Source organism: Schistocerca nitens, chromosome 8, assembly GCF_023898315.1.
Source record: "Schistocerca nitens isolate TAMUIC-IGC-003100 chromosome 8, iqSchNite1.1, whole genome shotgun sequence".
Taxonomy (NCBI): domain Eukaryota; kingdom Metazoa; phylum Arthropoda; class Insecta; order Orthoptera; family Acrididae; genus Schistocerca; species Schistocerca nitens.
This window is the reverse complement of record NC_064621.1, coordinates 483,561,205-483,575,978: the sequence shown is the minus strand read 5'-3', so window position 1 is coordinate 483,575,978 and position 14,774 is coordinate 483,561,205. Positions and strand designations below refer to the sequence as shown.

Genomic DNA, 14,774 nt, shown 5'->3' with positions numbered 1-14,774 from the left:
TACAATGCAGAATTAGAACTCAGTCAATGTGTTCTGAACTTAAGGTGTTTTAGTGTGTTAACAAGAGACAAATTTGTTTTTGTCAAAATGAATCCCATGAAGAAATGCTGGTCCATGACTGTACCATTATGACCTAATGGGTTTCTCGCATCCCTTTCTTGGAAAGGACCAAGAAAATTATATTTTTGTTGCTTTCTTTTCACTAAAGCAATTTCCAGCCGACCACACTGACATCAAAAATTGAGAATTGTCAACATCTTAGAACAAAAATTCTGGTCATAAATGGTTAACATGTTCCACATAACACTTCATCCAGGACTTATCATACTCACCTTCGTATTAGTCTGAGGAGTATTCTCAGCAATGCACCTGATGCCGTCCTAAATTGTACAACTGAAATTATAGTTCAGACCACTACTGGCTGCTCTTTCTACTCTTATTACATGAAAATTTCTTCAAAGATCCTTTCTCAACAATCCTAAATCACAGATAACAACTGAGAAGAGTACTTGGTTTAAACATACTAATACCCATCTTCTAGAAAGTTCTGTACCAGTTCCATCATTTCCTCTGGTGACAATTACGTGGCTATGAGACCACCTTAGTCTTTCTAGCCTAGTTTGCACCCTAAGTCCTGTACCATCAGACTGCTTCTGAACTTTTGTTTCAGTTTGGCTCAGTCTCCAGAGCACTGAAACTATTGGAGAGATATTCACAAACAATATTGTTCCAGAATGGATGCAGTTTTCAAGTTTTAAATAAATAATTTATATTTAAGAGGAACAAATGCTATTTACAAAAAAATTTCATTTGCAAATGGGAATTTAAATTATTTTTGAAAACTGACATTCTCATAATTTTTAAGGACAGTTTATTTTATCTAAACAGTTCAATAGACGAAAATTTTTACCACCACAGAAACAGAGGTCAGTTTGGTACACAAGAACAACAGTCAAAGTAAATCATAATAATCTGTCATATCAGGAATCACTGTGAACACTGAAGTGACACAAAATTAGAAACTGCATAACTATAACAAAAGTTTCATGAACTAAAACTTAACTTTTGCTGGACTAGGTTGCTACAATGTATTTTCACCATTTAAAAGAGATTATTGCTTAGTTACAGGTACGCTACAGCTGCAAATGCAGTGAGTTTAAACTTCTGTAACTATTAAGCCAAACAGCAATGTCTAAATGATCAGATATATGAATCTAGTCAGGTCTGGTGATCTAATGGTAAAGTGTGTGCCGGGAAACTGAAAGGTCTTGGGACTGAATCCTGGTCAGAATATTTCAGTCTGCCTTTAACCTAGCCTCCACATATCAGTAATGTAAAGACTCATATTCCATATTAAATGTTGAGTCCCCTTTCCCCAATAGGGTTACTGGAATAGGTTTGGGACTCAAGGGACCTGCAATCCAATTGAAAGACTTGAGCTAGGCCTTTCAGCCACACAGAACAAGAAAACAAAAACAACAACAACAACAACAACAACAACAATAACAAACAAACAAACACTGGGGTTTTAAACCAGATTCCCACCTGGGAAGGTATGGAAAGTAACAAGTAACAAGCTGAATCTCTGAGTCAGTCCCTAAGCAATGTCTGTATATCAGAATCAGTAATGCATTTATCATCATAGATTTAGTTTCATCCCAATTGATCTGTAGATAGGAGGTCCTCCAGGATGTAGAACACGTCATAAAAACAATAATACATGACAAATATTTACAACTAAAAACAAATAAGCTCTTTTTCAATGAACACTATATGAAAGGATCATTTTACAACACTCAATTACTAAGACTGCGTTAATGCACTGGGGGGGGGGGGGGGGGGGAGATTGTACTTACTTACAATGAACACATTACTGCACTGAAATGGTGCAAAATTTAGATCACGATCTCTCTCTCTCTCACACACGCACACACACACACACACACACACACACACACACACACACACACACCTTCCTAGGCAGGGATCTGGGTTTCCATGATAGTCCAACACACAGTTTTAGCTTGTCATCAGTATTCGCCCTGTTCATGAAATACAATTCATTACGCTTAAATTTTCCACACTAGTATTTTTTTAATTTTATTTTATTTTTCCAGAAATAATAACTCTGACGTCAAGCCTGGCAGTACGTATGGGTTATACCGAACAATCTCAGCAAATTACTAGTACATTCTGCCTCCATTTGCAGCATGAGCTGTTAGTTGTGACTGTTGCCATCAGTAATGATTCTTCAGATAAGTTATAATAGTGAAGGTAAATAGCAATATGCATTGGAGATTTTATTACCTGAATGGTATATACACATTCTCTCATCTTGCATGCATTGCCTCATCCATTGCCTGTATTATAATCATTATGTAATTTTGTTTGTGAAACGAGTAGAGCAATTTAAAAGTTGTGGTTTTCAACTTTGTGTATAATACAACAATCTATACAGGTGTTTCATATAAAAACATTTCTACATAGATATCAAGAGACCGACAAAACAAAATAATTATTGCTGCCCAATCAAACATCTGTAGACACAAACTCATCAATTGTTGATCATCATCTTTGAAAAGGAAATAGATGATTCAACTAATACAGGAGACTCAATGACAAACATGTAAATGAGACATAAAAATAAGACTATGGCAGGGAATGTAAAACAGAATTAATAAATGGAATGTATGATGAAGCCATTACCAAAAATAAATGGCTTCTAAATGCCATTGTAAAAGCTTTAGTCTTTCCAGAGTACTCACCCTGCATATAAAAGTAGCAATATCAGCAAGAACCTCAAGGGTGCGCTGCCAGTGTTGAACATAAAACCAAAGTTCCTGTAAGTTGAGTGAGCCACGATGATTGTATGCCTCTAGCTGTGATATTGATACCAAGTATTCTTTGATTAGACTGTCTACTGCTGCTACCAAAGCATGATTCACCTGACCACATTCAAACTGCCTCTTTTCTTCTATGAAGCGCGCAATAATTGAATAGTGTGATGCCAGTGGAAAAAATTTTTTGGCAAGTTGGCTTAGAGAAGAATCTGCAAAAAAGGTATCTGCTTAAGAAATGTTGAACATATAAAATATGAAACACACTAGTGATATATATTCGCATGCTAAACTACACAGGCTGGTCAAATATCTAATTGAAACACTGAAACTAAAGTAGACAAACTAAATATATGTTATTAATGTGTGCATAAAGCTACCTGGAACAGAACCACAAGTAATCTATATCTCATCTAGCTATTAATAATATTTATGTTCTTATACCCCCATATGAACCATGGACCTTGCCATTGGTGGGGAGGCTTGCGTGCCTCAGTGATACAGATAGGCGAACCATAGGTGCCACGCCAACAGAGGAGTATCTGTTGGGAGGCCAGACGAACATGTGATTCCTGAAGAGGGACACACCCTTTTCAGTAGTTGCAAGATCAACAATCTGGATGATTGACTGATCTGGCCTTGTAACATTGACCAAAATGGCATTGCTCTGCTGGTATTGCGAATGGCTGAAAGCACGGGGAAACTACAGATGTAATTTTTTGCAAGGGCATGCAGCTTTGCTGTATAGTTAAATGATGATGGCGTCCTCTTGGATAAAATCTCCAGGTGCGGTCTACTCAGGACGACGTCGCTATCAGGAGAAAGAAAACTGGCATTCTACGACTCGGAGCCTGGAATGTCAGATCCTTAAATTGGGCAGGTAGATCAGAAAATTTAGAAAGGGAAATGGATAGGTTAAAGTTAGATATAGTCAGAATTAGTGAAATCCGGTGGCAGGAGGAACAAGACTTCTGGTCAGGTGAATACAGGTTAACAAATACAGTAATGGAGGAGTGGGTTTAATAATGAATAAAAAAAATAGGAGCATGCATAAGCTACTACAAACAGCATAGTGAATGCATTATTGTAGCCAAGATAGACACAAACCCCATGCCTACCACAGCAGTACAAGTTTATATGCCAACTAGCTGTGCAGATGACGAAGAGACAGAAGAAATGTATTATGTGATTATTCAGATAGTGAAGGGACATGAAAATTTAATAGTCATGGGAGACTGGAATTCGATAGCAGGAAAAGGAAGAGAAGGAAAAGTTGTAGGTGATTATGGACTGGGAGTATGGAATGAAAGAGGAAACAGTCTAGTAGAATTTTGCCCAGAGAATAACTTAACCATAGCTAACACTTGGTTTAAGAATCATGAAAGACGATTGTATATATGGAAGAGGCCTCGAGGCCCTGGAAGGTTTCAGATAGATTATATAATGGGGCGTGAAAGGGAAGGAGAGTCCATTATGGAGTCGAGGTAGCAGTTGTCGTTATACTGGTTATCACATTTAGCATTCAACCGCGATTTTTATATATATTTTAACAACGCGTTTCGAGAGACAATGCTCTCATCATCAGGTTGTAAAATCTATGTCGCGAAATTAAACGTACTAAAAAGACAAAATACCATCACCAATAGTTGGTGGGTCTTAACACATTCTTTAATAAAGAATGTGTTAAGACCCACCAACTATTGGTGATGGTATTTTGTCTTTTTAGTACGTTTAATTTCGCGACATAGATTTTACAACCTGATGATGAGAGCATTGTCTCTCGAAACGCGTTGTTAAAATATATATAAAAATCGCGGTTGAATGCTAAATGTGATAACCAGGGAAGGAGAGGTTGGGAAGGGAGTGAGACAGGGTTGTAGCCTCTCCCCGATGTTATTCAATCTGTATATTGAGCAAGCAATAAAGGAAACAAAAGAAAAATTTGGAGTAGGTATTAAAATCCAGGGAGAAGAAATAAAAACTGAGGTTCACTGATGACATTGTAATTCTGTCAGAGACAGCAAAGGACCTGGAAGGGCAACTGAACAGAATGGACAGTGTCTTGAAAGGAGGATATAAGATGAACATTAACAGAAGCAAAACAAGGATAATGGAATTTAGTCGAATTAAATCGGGTGATGCTGCGGAAATTAGATCAGGAAATGAGAGGCTTAAAGTAGTAAATGAGTTTTGCTATTTGGGGAGCAAAATAACTGATGATGGTCGAAGTAGAGAGGATATAAAATGGAGACTGGCAATGGCAAGGAAAGCTTTTCTGAAGGAGAAATTTGTTAACATCGAGTACAGATTTGAGTGTCAGGAAGTCATTTCTGAATGCATTTGTATAGAGTGTAGCCATGTATGGAAGTGAAACGTGGACGATAAATAGTTTGGACAAACAGAGAACAGAAGCATTCGAAATGTGGTGCTACAGAAGAATGCTGAAGATTAGATGGGTAGATCACATAACTAATGAGGAGGTATTGGTTCAAAAATGGCTCTGAGCACTATGGGACTCAACTGCTGTGGTCATAAGTCCCCTAGAACTTAGAACTACTTAAACCTAACTAACCTAAGGACAGCACACAACACCCAGCCATCACGAGGCAGAGAAAATCCCTGACCCCGCCGGGAATCGAACCCGGGAACCCGGGCGTGGGAAGCGAGAACGCTACCGCACGACCACGAGATGCGGGCCGAGGAGGTATTGAATAGAATTGGAGAGAAGAGAAATTTGTGGCACAACTTGACTAGAAGAAGGGATTGGTTGGTATGGCATATTCTGAGGCATCAAGGGATCACCAATTTAGTATTGGAGGGCAGCGTGGAGGGTAAAAATCGTAGAGGGAGACAAAGAGATGAATACACTAAGCAGATTCAGAAGGATGTAGGTTGCAGTAGGTACTGGGAGATGAAGAAGCTTGCACAGGATAGAGCAGCACGGAGAGCTGCATCAAACCAGTCTCTGGACTGAAGACAACAACAACAACAACAACAACAACAACAAATAATGGTAAGACAGAGATTTAGGAACCAGGTTTTAAACTGTAACACATTTCCAGGGCAGATGTGGCCTCTGACCACAATTTATTGGTTATGAACTGTAGATTAAAACTGAAGAAATTGCAAGACGGTAGGAATTTAAGGAGATGGGACCTAGATAAACTGAAAGAACCGGAGGTTGTAGAGAGTTTCAGAGAGAGCATCAGGAAACAACAAGTACAGGGGAAAGAAATACAGAAGAAGATGAATGGGTAGCTTTGAGATATGAAATAGTGAAGACAGCAGATGATCAAGTAGGTAAAACTACGAGGGCTAGTAGAAATCCTTGGGTAACAGAAGAAATATTGTACTTAATTGATAAAAGGAGAAAATATAAAAAGCAGTAAATGAAGCAGGCAAAAAGGAATACAAACGTCTCAAAAATGAGAGCGACAGGAAATGTAAATCAGCTAAGCAAGGATGGCTAGAGGATAACTGTAAGGATGTAGACGCATATATCACTGGGGGTAAGACAGATACTGCCTACAGGAATATTAAAGAAACAGAAGAGAGAACCGGATAGAAAACCAGTCCTAAGCAAAGAAGGGAATGCGGAAAGGTGGAAGGAGTTTATGGATCATCTACACAAGCTTGATGTACTTGAGGGCAATATTATGGAAATGAAAGAGAATTTGGATGAAGATGAAATAGGAGGTATGATAGTGTGTGAATACTTTGACAGAGCACTGAAAGACCTAAGTCAAAAAAAGGCCCTGGGAGTAGACAACATTCCATTAGAACTGATAGTCTTGGGAGAGCATGCCACGACAAAACTCTCCATCTGGTGAGCACGATGTATGAGACAGGCCAAATACCCTCAGACTTCAAGAAGAATATAATAATTCAAATCCCAAAAAACAGGTGTTGACAGGTGTGAAAATTACCGAACTATCAGTTTAATAAGTCACAGATGCGAAATACTAACATGAATTCTTTACAGACAAATTGAAAAACTTGTAGAGGCCAACCTCGGAGAAAATCAGTTTAGATTCCTTAGAAATGTTGGAACACGCGAAGCAATACTGACCCTACAACTTATCTTAGAAGATAGATTAAGGAAAGGCAAATCTACGTTTCTGGCATTTGTAGACTTAGAGAAAGCTTTTGACAATGTTGACTGGAATACTCTCTCTCAAATTTTGAAGGTGGTAGGGGTCAAATACAGGCATCGAAAGGCTATCTACAATTTGTACAGAAACCAGATGGCAATTATAAGAGTCGAGGAGCATGAAAGGGAAGCAGTGGTTGAGAAGGCAGTGAGACAGGATTGAAGCCTATCCCCTGTGTTATTGATCTGTATATTGAGCAAGCAGTAAAGGAAATAAAAGAAAAATTTGGAGTAGGAATTGAAATCCATGGAGAAGAAACAAAAACTTTGAGGTTTGCCGACGACACTGTAATTCTGTCAGACAGCAAAGGACCTGGAAGAGCTGTTGAACAGAATGTTGGTAGGACATGTTCTAAGGCATTAAGGGATCATCAGTTTAGTATTGAGGGATGTGTGGAGGGTAAAAATCGTAGTGGGAGACCAAGACATTAATACAGTAAGCAGACTCAGAAGGATGTAGGTTGCAGTAGTTACTCAGGGATGGAAAAGCTCGCACAGGATAGAGTAGCATGTAGAGCTGCATCAAACCAGTCTCTGAACCGAAGACCACAACAACAACGATATGTTCTTACATCTGTCAATATGCCTGGAGTTGCTTGTTAGGTCAGTGAGAACAGGAGGTATGTTTCCAGAAGTCAATTGTATCAGACTAAACGAATCACCATGACTAATTTTTCCTGAACTGCTACTAGTCATTTCAAACAATGTTAGTACATCAAGCTCATGTTCTTTTAGATACTGTACCTTACCACACAAAATTATCCATCTGTGATTTGTTATTAGACATAACTGCTACTCCTTAGTGATGAAGCTGGTAAATTTAAGGAAATGACCTCAGATCACAGGACAAGCCTTTTTTACATGGAGGAATTGATTTGGGGATGGTAATGTGTACACAGTCAACAGTACTCTTTAGCTTACAACACTCTGAGTGAAAAGGCAGTGACATTGCATTTGGAGCTCTACAGGGGAACTGTCAAAAGAAAATGGTGGTATAGTTGTGTTAGTCTAACTCTGGGAAACAAACCAATGATTTGGAAAAGTAAACCTTTTAGGAGTTATGTATCTTGGACCAAGAAGGAGATGGAGGGTATAGTACATGCAAGTAATATAGAATGCTAATGAAATTGTTCTGTTCAAGAATGCACTGAATCAAAGAAGAAATATTTACTGCAAAGAGTATCAGTCCATATGCAGTGCCACTATCTTCAAGAGACAATGCTGCTCCAAGATGTTTGCTGATGAAATGAGACATGGTATCTTAGCAGCATAGGATATACTTCTGATAATCTTGTGTCTCAGTCTCTACAGCTGTCTAGTCAGCAAACATCAACCTCTGCAACTCTACCTTGATAGGAGTTTGTGAGCAAGGCATTTAAAAAGCATGGCTAACTGCTGGTTACATATTCCCACTCAAATTATAAATTATCACTCTTAAGAAACTTTGTTTTGCTGTTGTAGTTAGAACACAGTCTTATTCTACATATTAAATCAAAATGAGCAAAAAATGTATTCCACTCTTGTTCATGTGTTAATGTACAGTATTGACCATGAAAACAGATAAAAAACTTTTATCAACGAAAAAACTGCACTTTCACGGCAGACCTGAGAGGAGAGAGAGAGAGAGAGAGAGAGAGAGAGGGGGGGGGGGGGGGGCGCTCTTAAGACTTCCAGCTCACACAAACATCAAATTTCCAAAGGCACCACATAGAATTTGATCAACTTCACTGTAAATCTGATAGCCTAATTGTTGATGCATTCATTTGTTCAGTCACCAAGGAAATAATTCAAGCAGACCCAAGTACTGAAAAAACACACAAATCTTCCGCCTAATCCCTCACCCCCTTACCACCACCACCACCACCACCACCACCACACGGATTTACCAAGTCTCAGCCATAAGATCACAGCGTAGTTGCAATGCATATGCAAAAGACATCAGAACAATTGAAATACTCCTTGATTTAATCTGTAGATGCACCTTTTCTACCTGCTATCACCCTATTCACAACTGACTCCCACTTCAGATATGAACGTGTGATAGGTCCACTCCCCATAGTTATTTTTTTTTTCCCTCAATTAGGGACCTTTCTGGATGTAATATTTTAACTTTTACTATGCCACAAGGAGATAGGTCGTTGCTTACAAGCATTAGCTATTCCTTTTGCAGCAATCGGTAAGCAGAAGCTCCTGTTCTACAAATACTGTTAGCGCACACAAATTAAACCATCTGTAAATAACTACTGCTCATATAAGTACAACATATTAGTGCATCAATTAATACATGTACATCCACATGATCTGTTAATGACACAAATGATGAAAATGAATCCCTTGGCTATTCATTTCTTGCAACATATATTGCTTCGCAACTAACGCTCTAACAAAGACATCGATATCAACATCACAATCACTGATAGTCACTATGCCCACATTGACAGTCACGATGGCCCACACTATGGACACTAGCAGTATGCTGCTACTACAGTACATGTCCAGAATACGATGTACTGCAGCAACCATGTAATGAACTCTGCAATCATCAACAAGCTAGTGACATTGTCTCATCGAATCATGAAAATAGCCATTGCCTATGGACTGTATTACCATATTGGAAAACTTTGCTACTGTGTATGTCAACTTCGCTTTGTATTCCTGGATTCTGGTTGAACTATTTTATTTGATTTTTGGCTCTAGTGGACTATGATTCACCATTGACAGTTTTCAAACTAGTTCTTTTGTTCAACAGTGACTCACTTCAATGTGATGAATAAATCGTAGTATTTTTCACACATTTCATAGGATATGCATGATCTAAATGTTACTTGCTACCATAAATTAAATCTACACACTAGACAGACAAACTGATATTACAGTGTGCTTTGCTCTTCTGCTTACAAAAGCTAACTTTAAAACAGGAAATGAAACAAACAAGCTGCTACCTTCAAAAAAACTGATGAACCCATAGGTGTATTAAATAGCTGACATTTACCTTGTGTATTCTGCACTGATAACCAATTTAATATTTATAAATGAATTACAGCCATTTGTGTTTGAAAAAAAGTTATTCGTTTCAATGCAAAATTACTGTGTGTAGTTTTAATTTTGTTTACTGTGCAGAAGCTTGATCTTGTTGGGACTAACTACTGCTGTGAAGTGAGTCAGTAGCGTGAAAGGAGAACAGCTAATGAGTACACATGGTAGCAAGCATGGTTTAAGAGGGCTAAGTGTAACTTTCTAATGGTGCCGGAAATTTGCTAAATACAAAACTGAGATAAATTCAGTATTCATGCATTGTTGACCAAAATTCAGTTTATATTAATCATCCTTCAATAACCATGAGACAAAATATTTAGCAGAGGCAATAACAATGTTAATCGGTATATACAGATGTCTTGGGAGCATTAACAGAAGACTGCAAATGGAAGATAAGGCTGCAGGAAAGCTATAATACAACTTCTCTTTATTCAACAACTAGTTCTAATATATGGTTGAACATAATTAAGTCATACTGGCTAACAATGGTGCACAACTGTCATGTGCTATGAGTTAAGCATTATGAACATATGTATATGTACCTCTATAACTGAGACACTTCACAAAATTTTTGAAATTTACAATAAACAGATTTATCTTTTCCAAATACATTGTAAGCTTTAGTGTAAATGGTGTGTATGACATCTGACACCACACAACAGTATATGTATTGCAGCTTCCGAGTGGTCATGTCTTCCTTTTTCAAATACTTGGAAGCTTTACAGTACCGACTACACAAAATATATATATATATAAAAGACTGAAGAGCATTCATATAACAAACTGTGGACAAAACCAATAACAGTTTTAGATCCACATAGGATACAATAGAAAACAAAATTTGTATACCTTTATTAGTGGATTGTGCATTAACAATGAGTTTCATCACAATAGATTGTACAGAAGAACTCATGTCACGAATTTTGACAATATGTTTGTGATGCAACTATAAATCTTTTTCCACCTTCTTTTCAGTTCTATTTGATCACTCAAAAATAAAACGGCAATCAGCCAAACCATTTTTGAGTGGATGATTTATTGTACCTTAGAAGAAATGTGAGGGTGCATAAAGAATTGAGATCAGTGCTCATAGGACATGTATGAGAGAAAAAAAGGTAATGGCTTGAAGTCAAATTTCAAGGGATAGAAGAATTAAAGGAACAGAATGAAACAAGAAAACTATCATGACACAGGATAGACGAGGAAAAAATCTTCAACCAACAATAAACATTTGTAAAAATTGAACTGTGAGAAAATCAGAGGCAAACGAAAAAATATTACATATATGGGTAGAATATTTTGAAGATATGCTCAATACCAACTCGGACCATGTATCGAGAGTTCCTCACGAAAAGGAGAAGAATATACAGGTGAAAGATCAGGAAAGAGAAGAAGCAGGAAGACTAACAGGAGTCAATAACATACAAACAAAAAAAAACCATTTGTGCTCTTGGCGCACGTGGAATAGTGGAATACTGTCAGAACGTTAAATAAATGCACTAATAAATAACATTGGGAAAACTAAAGAATGCAAGAGGAATGGAACACTGGAAAAACACACAAAAATTAGAAAAGTTTGCTTGAGAAAATTATGGAGGTATAACTTCACTGAATACAGTCTACAAGATATTAAAACTAAAGGATAAAGTGTGCTGAAATCATTCTCCAACAATACCAATGCCATTTCCACACAAACAGAGGCATTTCTCGTAAGATGTTTGTTATTAGACAAATAAAGTAAAAAAACATTTGTGTGTATGACATAGACCTCCACTTCCCATTTGTTGATTTTAAACAAGCTTTTGATAGTGTTAACAAGTATAAAGCACATTGTATAAAGCACTATAAGAATTGGGCATCCATGACAAGCTAAGAAAGTAAGTTGCATTAAAGAAGCACACAAAGGGGGAAAAAAAAGACCAAGATTTTTAACTTTACAGATGGAGGGAAATAGGGTGATGGTCTTTCTACAGCCCTATTTAATTTAGCACAACATAATTTGATACAAAAAAATAGACAAGAAAGGTATAATAATGATGAAATCCAGTCAAATGTGTGCAGACAATATTGCAAGTGGGTCAAGAGATGTACAAAATAATGTAAGCACAAGAAGCAAAAACTGGATTTGCTACAAATGAAAACAAGCTGAAAGACATGGTAAGGTACAATTCCAAGACTAGAAGACCACCACAAGACAAAAAGGCCTCTAATAAATGTTTTAAAGCTGTCAGCTGCTTCCATTATCTAGCCGTCCTTTTAATAGCAATAATAATATGAGACAATGTAATAGAGGAAGGATACAAGAAGGAAAGAGTCCATTATGTAAACTTACAGGTATTTAAGAATTATCTACTTAAAAGAACAACAAAGTTAAAGAGTATAGTATTCTGCTGTACAACGAGTTGTTACGTGTGGGACAGTAATGTGGATGGCAACAGAACCCATTATAATCAGCCAAAGGACATTTGAAAGAAAAATCCCCCCAAAAAATTATGGGTCTGTAAGAGAGACATTGAGTTGGAAAGTAAGGTCAATTACGAAATACAATGGCTTATACCAGGAAAAGGTAGAGTAAAAATTATTAAATCTCAATGAATACATGGTTTGGAAATGTTGAGAGACTGGCAAATGATGGATGTCCAAACAAATAACGAAAGGCAATTGTGTTCCGTCAGAATAAAGAGCCAACCAAAAGCAACACGGCTGGGCAATCTGTTGCTGACCTTACAACATTTGAGAAGGAAACGGAATAGCAGCGAAAAAAACTGTATGAAGTACGCTGTTGAAAAGGGCAAGACTCATCAAGGTCTGTAGTGTTGAAGGAGAAGATAAAGAGAAGATGAAGATAAAGAGGAGGAGGAGGAGGAGGAGATTTATCACACCATAGCAAGTATAGGGACTAGGTCCAATGTCAGAAAGCAGCGAAGATTTCTCATATATACTTTTTTCCTTTATGCATTACATCATAGAGGTCTACTTCACTGATATTTGACATGCTGAACCATGAGCTACACTAACGACAACTTGGGAGATGCACTTGTCCGATTAGTTATTTGGCAGTGCAATTATTTTTATTTTATGTTGTTTGTTGTTTTTTATGCCTAATGGCATGGTGATTTTATTAGTTTATGAGTGATTGGTGACAGTGATATAACATGTCTAGTTAAGTTATTGTCCAGATTTCTAAAAACTATGATATAATGATACTTAGTTAGAACTGTGCAGCAGTGGCTGTGCTACACTTAGGAAAGGCTAAATTTCTGATTAGATCACAATGTGCAAAAAAGGAATGGACACCTCACTTTTGCCACGAATGCTCTAAGAGAAAGATAATCAAACATATTTGTCAGTTTCCACAAAATGTGCTACTTCTGTGTATGCTGCAAAGTAACTCTGTATGTGAAACATTGCATTTGTAGCAGGCCATACTAGACTAAGATCTCTGCACATATCTTCCAAACAGGCAACATAGTGAGCATGTGACATTTGTAAACAAACAATTGACTGGCAGTTGGCACCTATCACTCAACATGCTGAACTGTCAGCCATAAATTGTACCTGAAGTATATTTACTTTTGCTTTCAAAGGAGCAAATTGGGCACGCCAGTACTTGCCATCTGGAATAGTAACTTGTGCTTCCAATAACCCCTCACCCCCCACCCCCCAATAAACACACACACACACACACACACACACACACACACACACACACACACACACACACACCACTCATCTCAATGGTCTGCACTGTTTACTCCATCTGCCTCTGTTTGAATTTAACAAATTTCCAAAAGGTATTTCCCTTTGTATAAAAAGGAACAAACTGCCATTTTGAGATTTTGTGACTCAGTGTAATTCCAATGGTGTGAATCTTCTGTTAATATTCGCAGCTCTGGCACATACAACTCATCTTTTCAATCACAGTACTTCTTCAAAAGAACTGATATCACTATAAGACACTGAGCTTAATTTATGTTTCATATGATTAATCAGGGAATTTTAGTTTGATATCTCACACCATACCATAGCCACAGACAATGGGTCACAAAGCATCATCTCATGTACAAAGCAACTATTAGTCTACAGTTAGTTTACACTCCTCACAAAATTGTTCCATTATCAAAAATAGTTATAAAAGTGAAGTTAATCCACTCTTGTATCCAAGAAATCAAGGAAGATGATCACAAAACGTATTTTTATTAAGAACTGCTCTACATAATAGGACTTGGTCAGGAAAGGAGTCTGCAGACTTAACAGACCTCGAAATATAATAATTATATGGTCATATGTAGATAATAACTTTGAATAGGATCCTTAGAGGACACTTGGGAGGAATTGCAATGAAAAGTCTCGAGTAAAGGCCTAATGTTTTGGAGAAAACTTCACAAAGGCCTCTGGAAGATGTGCAAAAATTGAATAATGTGTGAATAATGCAGCAAACTAAAAACTTTAGTTAGAAAGGACAAAACACACCAAACTTTCTTGAGAAACAAACCAATGGCAATGATGAAAAGAACAATTCTCTATATCGCAGAATCTTGTCTCTGGAGTCATTCTGACAAAATTCAAACTATAACTGAAGCTAAATTCTACTAAGTGCTGCTGATTCAATGTTTGTAAAAAGTAAAATCAAACAATGGAAATCCTAGGTTCGAAGAACAATAATATAAGGAATAGAATAGACTGCTACTTACTGTAAAGATGACTAATTGAGACTGACAAACTTGTAACTACTGGCTAAAGCCTTCATC

The 14,774-nt window shown here is 37.3% G+C and overlaps 1 protein-coding gene across 3 annotated transcripts in view; it reads right to left on the bottom strand.

The window, feature by feature from the left end:
• The window catches only part of LOC126199019 (gamma-tubulin complex component 2-like), a 174,539-nt gene that overhangs the window by 96,653 nt on the left and 63,112 nt on the right, over positions 1–14,774 (bottom strand). For all 3 annotated transcript variants that reach the window (XM_049935705.1, XM_049935706.1, XM_049935707.1), the window contains exon 6: positions 2,766–3,049. In XM_049935705.1, the coding sequence (XP_049791662.1) occupies positions 2,766–3,049 (284 nt within the window). The remainder of the gene's footprint in view (positions 1–2,765; positions 3,050–14,774) is intronic.